General features: G+C 36.1%; 1 protein-coding gene across 5 annotated transcripts in view; it reads left to right on the top strand.

The window, feature by feature from the left end:
• tbc1d30 (TBC1 domain family, member 30) overlaps nt 1–8,768 on the top strand; it is a 122,679-nt gene that overhangs the window by 68,070 nt on the left and 45,841 nt on the right. For all 5 annotated transcript variants that reach the window (XM_039770030.1, XM_039770029.1, XM_039770033.1 and 2 more), the window contains one exon: nt 2,714–2,819. In XM_039770030.1, the coding sequence (XP_039625964.1) occupies nt 2,714–2,819 (106 nt within the window). The remainder of the gene's footprint in view (nt 1–2,713; nt 2,820–8,768) is intronic.

Here is an 8,768-nt window from a genome sequence, read left to right as displayed (position 1 = left end):
ATCTGCGCTCCAGTTTTCGACACTCTAATTTAAGAGCTCGAGTGTTTTCATTAAACCAGGGAGAGTTTCTATGTGCTTTGATTACTTTTGTTTTTAGGGGAGCCACTGTGTCCAGAGCATCTCTCAAGGTCACATTATAATGTGATGTTAGCTGATCTAAATTGTTTTCCACGTTTACATTTGATGTTAACTGATCTAAATGGTTTTCCACAATTACACTCGACTTACTCAAGGTATCTATAAATTTTGAAGCAGAATTACAATCTAGATGTCGCACTGTCTTTGTTTTAATCTGCGAGTATGCTGGCATGGGCAGAACTAAATCAAACGTAATTAAGAAGTGATCGGAAATAACTACATTTAATGGAGTAATATTTAAATTTTGAATTTCAACTTTGTAAGTTATAATTAAATCTAATGTATGGTTATGATTATGAGTTGGACCTTTGACAATCTGACAAAATCCTACTGAATTTAACAAATAAGTAAAACATTTGCTAAAAGTGTCAGTTTCCACATCAATGTGTACATTAAAATCCCCATCAGAACTACGTGATCATAATTTATTGCCAAATCAGACAGAAGGTTGCTAAATTCAGTCATGAACAATGAATATGGCCCTGGTGGTCTGTAGACTAGCACTATAATTGTGTTGGAATCTGTTTTAATATTTAAAATGAATGCCTCAAAGGATGTAAAGTTGCCTAAATTTTTAGGAGTGATTTGCATTTTGTTACAATGAATTATTCCAAGGCCTCCTCCTCGACCAGAATCTCTAGACTTATGAAGGAACGAGTATCCATCTGGTGACGCCTCAGCTAGGGAACAGTGTCACATTTACTAAGCCAGGTTTCAGTAAGAAGACACAGATCAGATTTTGTACTTAATATTATATCATTTACCAAAACAGCTTTAGTGCCAAGAGAGCGAATGTTCAATAAACAGCATTTAAAACTGCATGGTTCTTTCTGAACTGCTGATATATTTTTTGTTTTAATTTGAATTAAATTTCTATATGTGTATATATATATGTGTATGTATATGTGTATATATATATGTGTATATATATATGTGTATATATATATGTGTATGTATATGTGTATATATATATATGTGTATGTATATGTGTATATGTATATGTATATATATGTATGTATATATATATATATATATATATATATATATATATATATATATATATGTATGTGTATATATATATGTATGTATATATATATATATATGTATGTATATATATCAGGCAACTGTATAGCACCACCGTTGTTCTTCTTCCAGCAGACTTCAATAAAAATCCCTAAACGTAGACTCCATCCAGACTACTGCCTTATTACATCCACTTACAACTCGTTTTGCACCCTGTTTAAATGGACACTGCGGCTGTAGATCTTATATTCCTTTCCTACTTTTTAAATAAAAAGAATCGTAGCCTCATTGATGCCGTAATGGTGTCCTACAGCGGTGTAGCTTTTCCTTTCCTTCAACATATCCAAAACGTTTACCTTTTCGGCAATCATTAACATCTTCTGTTGGCGCTTGGGCACGGCCCCTGAAGCAGTAGCAGGAGCAGATCGTTTTGGAGCCATAATGAAGGGCTTGACTATGCACAAAGATAAACATAAAAGAGCACAAAAGTTAACTCTACACAGCGAAACACGTTGATGCTGAATAAGCAAGATGAGACTTCCTGGTTAACGCTGCGTATTCGAATTCCGCGCTCCGTCGCTGAGCCATTCAGCACACAGGAACTTAACTGCGTTCTCTGATTGGTTAGCTTCTCAGCCATCCGCCAATAGCGTCCCTTGTATGAAATCAACTGGGCAAACCAACTGAGGAAGCATGTACAGGAAGTAAAAAGACCCATTGTCCGCAGATCCCACGAAGCAGAGAAAAATACGTGTTATATGTTTAGATATGCTTACATATAAAATCCACGATAGAGTGAAGCCGCGAAAGTCGAAGCGCGATATAGGGAGGGATTACTGTATATGTATATATATGTGTGTGTGTGTGTGTGTGTACACACATGTTTTATATAGTACCTGCTAAATAATACAAAGAGTAGATGTGTTTTGTCCACTCTACTTGTCAGGTGTATGCACCTATGCTTTCCCTTTCAGGGGAATGATCCTTGGACATCAGTGCCCGAGGCAGAGCCAGAGTCGTTGCGACACAGAAGCTGGTTCGCTTACTTGAAAGTCTATAAATTGAAATATTATATCCATAGGTCTGAATCACAGTCTGATTAAATAGATGATGTACTATTGGTTAGTTTGTTATTTAAGATCAATTGGACTATTGATATTATTTAATTATGGACACAAACCTGGTAGACTGAAGCTTTGCTTTTTTCGTAGAAGTCTCAAAGGTAGCTGGAATTCAAATGCCTGTAAAGTAATTAAATAATTGTGTTTTAAATCAGCAATACTGTTTACATCATGCAATGCATTCTGACTAGATTAGAGACATAAATTCATGTTCAATCATTCTTTTTAATAAATAATAATGATAATTTAATAATAATTTAAAAGATGTGTATAAGACAATTAACAATGTTTGTTCATTCTATGTACAAAAAATCCTTGAGTGATTCATATAAAACAATTGTAGTTCTTTAATTAAAGTCAAATTAATTTCTCTCTCTTTTTTTTTTTTTATTTGGCCAAGTTCTTATCTTGTTGTCTATGTGTCTTTTTAGGCGGATTGAGACTTGTCAAAGTGCAGATGAATTCTACAGTACCATGGGAACCCTAACCCAGGAAATGCTTGAAAACAACCTGATTGACTGCAATGATCTTATGCAGGTAACTGATCCTATTATGCTGATAAACTTGCAAACTGGAGAAGTATGCATGGAAAAATTACACTGCTGCATTAGCTGTTAGTAAAGTTTTCATAAAAAGATATATGTATCAGAGAGTTTAACAGCCTTTTAGTGTCCTAAAATATTCAAATTACACATGTAACTGGTTCATCACTGTATCTAATATGCAAACTATTTCTGACTTGCACTGACATTTAATGGTACACTCAAGTAAAAAATGCTGATGAGCAGAGTTTTGAGTAAAATAAAAGTAATCCCTTATGTCACAGGGCACGAACTTGCCCTCAAACACAGTTAACATGGCCTGGTCGGAGTCTAAACCCCACTCATAAATTGAGACTGTAGAGATTACCAGAAGGCACACTACAAGATGTTATACAATATTAAATAAAGGCTTTTAACATAACATTACTGATATGCACCATCAGAAACTACCCAACACTAATTATTTTATATTTTATTTATCATATAGTATAAATATGTAATATTTACTCTCCCAGAATAACACAAAGCTTCTGCAGTAAGAATATTCTTAAAGGGGAACAGTCTCATTTTTTCTGTCTTTTAATATTGACAAGTACTATTTCATTCAGGATCTCCGAAAAAATTGCAATTTAAAACATGTTTCATATTTTTTCATCTAGATCAACAAAAAGGAGCAGATCAGTGACATCGATAGTCTAGTAGAGTTGGAGAAAGAATTCAAATCCCAAGAATAATGTATACTTGCAGAAAGAGTACATTATTCACAAAGTTAATGTTCATCTTTCTTTAGATTTTCTAAAATAGAATTTAAACCCATATGTCCAAAATTCAGTCTCAATATTTTTATTTCCTCCTTTCTGGATCTACCAGTAAAGTACTTAGATTTTACTGAATTGCAAAATTCCTAATATCATCTGCTTTATGGTACACCTCCTACATATTAATCAGTAATTTTACTTCTTATTTTTACAATTTGAAATCCATGATTAGTTCTTACCTTTAAAGTCCTTCCTTTGCAATAAGGTCTTCCCTTTCATTCCCAGTTATCCTTGCACAAGCAGAAACCCAAAAACTGAACATTTTAAGAGATATACTGTACTGTAAAGTATGAATTGGATGTTGCATAAAAATCAAACAGATTTCCATATGTGATCTTGTGTATATGATAGCTGGTCTTCAGGCTTTTGATGATCGATACAGAATTTAAACCTATTAATACCTCTCAGGTTTAATTCCTTCAGTATACTGCAGAGCAAATATTATTGCCACTGTTTCCACTGAATACACTGCCAATCTATCTAAGAGTCTTTTCTCAATTCCGCATTCAAAGAGACGGAATAAAAGCCATTAAGCTTACATGAGTAGCAACCAGGTCTTTAGAACCATCTGTACATCTTGCTAAAAATACTAATATTTTTGCCCCAGATATTTCAACACTTCATAATGTATATTCTAATTCAACATACACTTTGTTCTTCCCACGTCCGGCTAAGAAAATGTCATTGGTAGGACTCCTGGCCAAACCATCATATGGCTAATTTGTAAATTGGCAAGCCCATAGTCTTTTTTTTATATTTCCTTATTGCCCAACCTTTAAAAATTTTCCAATCACCTAAACTTCCTTATGTTGTGAAAGGCATTATAGTTTCCATGCCACCCACCTCAATACCACCCCCACAATACCTAATAATGTGTTACTGGGAAATTCCACTGGAGGAGGCCTTACAGCTAGAATAAGAAAACCATAAACTTCCGTCATTTAGAACTAGCATTTCTAGTGATATTTCCTATCTTGTATAGTAAAATGAAAATTAACATACTATTGTTTCAGACTTAACTCTTGCCTTTCTGTGCGCATGTAGGATTTGTGGTTCAACTAATGTTGCATAGACCAAGAAATCTATTGACCAGGTTTGCCTTACACTTCTAGCTTACCCCTTCCAGAAGTTGGTTGATTCTATCCAAACCAAGCCCTAGCCAACAGTATAGAAGGATTAGTAAATTTTTATATTCTTCCCTTAGTCCCTTTGTGTAGTGTCACTCAAGATTATTTATGGAAAATAACCCCTAACAGGAGCAGCTGAAAGAAGAAGAAGAAACAGAAGAATGCAATGCACGACATTCATTAATAAGAGCTGTACACAATTTAAATAATGGTAAACACTCTGAAAGGTGACACATATTGTCATACCATAGTAACATACCTGCTTTTGTGTTTATATATTCTTTATATAAATACTGGGGGAATTGCTTGACTGTTGGAACTTTTGCAGGGACACTGTTGTCTTTGCAGATTGCTTGCATTTATACATCAGTATGTCCATCCATCCATCATCCAACCCGCTATATCCTAACTACAGGGTCAAGGGGGTCCGCTGGAGCCAATCCCAGTCAACACAGGGCGCAAGGCAGGAAACCAACTCCGGGCAGGGTGCCAGCCCACCGCAGCATCAGTATGTCATATAGTGTTAACAATCTTTTTTTAATCGCACATTTTGTATGATTAAATCATATGAAACTTGTTTCAAAGAGAAGGCTAAATAATACAAGTTTTTCTTGAGCCAAATATTGCAAATACAATTTCAAGAATCAATTTGGGACCATCTTCTACCAAAGAACTAAATATTTTTTTTGCACTTGTTAATAATTTGTCTTCTACCCACACTTGCTTCTGGCTATGTTTTCTGTATTATTCAGTCAGTATCTCTGCCACTCATAAATAGTCGTCATCATCACCAGGAATACCTCAAACCATGGACAGAGAATGTCAGAACAGTGATGAACCAGTTGCAATTTTAACTCCCCTCTATTTGCTCTGATATCCAAGACTGTAGGCTAAGAAGTCTTGATGGAAATAATATTTATCGATGCTCATAACAACTAAATTAAACTGATTTATTTGACTTTTAACAAGTAAATACATAGATAGATAGATAAATACATGGTACATTTAAAGAGATTAAAAACTGAAAAGGAGTAATTATCATTACCTAAATTTGTCACAGTTCAACAAAAAATAGTGGCTTGAACTATCTTTCGATCCATGCAAGTTTCTTATTATGGTAGGGTGTTTTACTCAAGCATTGTCTGCCACTGTTGGATGTACTTAAAAAGTGGTATGAAATCAAGAGGATAAGCCAGATAAGCAAAATAAAACGTGACAAAACCTACCATAGTTTCACCTGGGAATTCAGTATTTTCTTGTAAAGTATGTTGTAAATTCAAACAAACAAGTTAAGGCCCATAGATACGTAGACATCTTCTCAAGTGCATGCTTGAAAGGGAGCATAGTTAACTCTTGTGCATTCCAAACAACAAGTAATAGGACACTTCTTTCTCAGTTCTTGCTTTCTTTGTGCTGGTCTTGTTTCAGACAGCTTCAGGATCCCTAGAATACATTCACATGCCTTATTTTGGAATGGCAGCTCATAATCCTCATTAAGAAAAGAGTGAATGCAGGATGTTTCAAGTTTGTATGCTCTCTTTAGTCACATTTTACGTTATATGGCAAAATTTGACATTAAGAAAAATAATTTTATCATGGCTTTTAAAATATTATGAAGATTTCAACCAGGATTTGCCAAATAAAATATTTCTTATTTTTTCATTGAATTATGTTGGCACTTTAATAATAATACTCTGATATATTTTTTATTTACATAGTATCTTTCCCTTGCTTAAGGAAGTTTGGTATTTTTCAAGTCAGAGTTATTTCTTCACAAACAAGCTATATATGCATTTGCCACACAAAATCGTGCTAAAGTTAATCACTTTCTATAAATTAAAAAAAATATCTTGCCCACAGTGGCTGTTTACATTGTAGTCTATGGAACATGGAGGAATAGCTCAAAAACTTACCAAATACATCAATTTTTCAACCAAAAAAAATACAGTTGATGAGTATTTATTTGTGTCTTACAGTTACACACACACATTGTAAAATAGTTTATACATGTCATTTTTGAACAAAAAAACACCAGTATTATGAGATTCAGCCATTTTAAATGAAGTCCAGCTGTTCGCGGTAGCATATCACTTAGTCTTTTGCATCAACCTTTCACCCCCACCCGATGGACAAAATGAAAGTAAACTTTGCAAGCCACATGGTTGGTTTTTGTTTTGACTTACTTTCATATTTATGTGAGAATTCACACACACAAATAGAAAACGTATCCTTATCACAAGGAAAAAATAACACCAGGAATATGCGATAAAATTATTATTTCCAGATCCCTTTCACTGCGACAAATATGCATCAGAAGCACAGAAGGCTCAGATTAATACTCAAGAACTGTCTTAGCTTGAAAAATGAATGTATTTCAGGTCAGGTCAGGTTAGAGAGCATGCACTGGTAGAGCACGTCACTGCACCCACCACATAACAAAACAGCTTAGGATCCTGGCTGGCAACCACCCAGGCAGACACTCCACCCTCCGGAAATGACCCTCTATGTGCTGCAGCCAGGTGTTACGTGGGTGTCACCTTGGCCTGGTCCAGCCACTTGGGTCCTCAACAATGAGTGTCCTGCAAGCTGGGTCACCCTCAGGGAATCACGCCACATGGCCAAGTGCCGTAACTGATGCTTCCTCACAATGCTGGTAATGTGCCTCATTCGGAAATTAATGAGCAACTGCTCATTCAACACAAAGTCAAACCAGCGTTACCCAATGATTCTTTGAAGGCATACAGTACCAAAGGAGTCCAGTCTTTATCTCAGGTCACTGGATCGTGTCCATGTATCGCAAATATATAAAAAAAAAGACAGGAAGCACCATGACTCTAAAGACTTGGAACTTTGTTCTTTTGCAAAGATATCGGGAGTGCCACACATCCCTTTCCAGCAACCTCATGACTGAACCCCCTTGCTATCGCAATCTGTCTACTGACTTCATAGTAAGAGTCACCAGAGATGTGAATGTCGCAGCAGAGGTAAGTAAACCTCTCGACAAGGTTGACAAACTCTTCACAGAGAGACACATTGCTGATGGCTGTGCCTAAGAGGTCATTAAAGGCCTGGATCTTGGTTTTTATCCAGGACACTCGCAAGCCCAGACACTCATACTCCTTGCTCAGCCTCTTTTGATTCCACGAAGATCACAGAATCGTCAGCAAAGTCAAGATCAGTGAATCTTTCTTTGCCAACAGATGCCCCACAGCTGCTGGACCCCACAACCTTGCCCAACACCCAGTCCATGCAAGCATTGAACAGAGTAGGAGCAAGTAAACACCCCTGAGGAACTACCCAGAATCAACCGGGGAAAAAAAAAAAGGTTTTGCCTCCACTCTGCACAGCACTCACAGTAAAAGTGTACAGACTGGCTATGATATCCAGCAACTTTGAAGGGATCCCTGCAAAGTCTCAGGATGAACCACAGGGCAGTACGATTAGCTGCCTTGAATACTTTATGAAAAACAACAAAGGCTGCAAAGAAACTCTGCCGATATTCATGTTTGTGTGCTATGAGCTCCCTCAATGCCAGGATGCAGTTGATGGTAGACTTCTTAGGCATAAAACCAAACTGCTCTGGTCACTGGTAGGTGAGCAAGGGATCACGGATCCTATTGAGGATGTATTTGATAAGTTTTAAAAAATTCACAGAAAGTGGTTAACTTTAGAACACAATTTTACATGGCAATACATATATGGCAGGTTTGCAAAGAAATAACTTTGACTTACAAAATACCAAACGCATCCTTTAAGGCGCTTTACATAAATAGTAATCAATTATTCATCATTAATAAAACACCATTTTTTTGTCTTTTCAATGATTTGTTATTGTTTGGCAAACTTGAGATAGAAGCTTTCAGTATTAAGCACAGCACCCTAACCCAGACACGGATAGGCACAGAGACACAAATCCAAAAGCACAGCACACCCTTTAATGTTTTTCTTGCCTTGACAGTGCACAGTGCACACAGATCTTCTCAATAAGGCTCAGTCTCT

Source organism: Polypterus senegalus, chromosome 11, assembly GCF_016835505.1.
Source record: "Polypterus senegalus isolate Bchr_013 chromosome 11, ASM1683550v1, whole genome shotgun sequence".
Classification (NCBI taxonomy): domain Eukaryota; kingdom Metazoa; phylum Chordata; class Cladistia; order Polypteriformes; family Polypteridae; genus Polypterus; species Polypterus senegalus.
The sequence above is the reverse complement of the archived record's forward strand: the minus strand, read 5'-3'. Positions and strand labels throughout refer to the sequence as shown.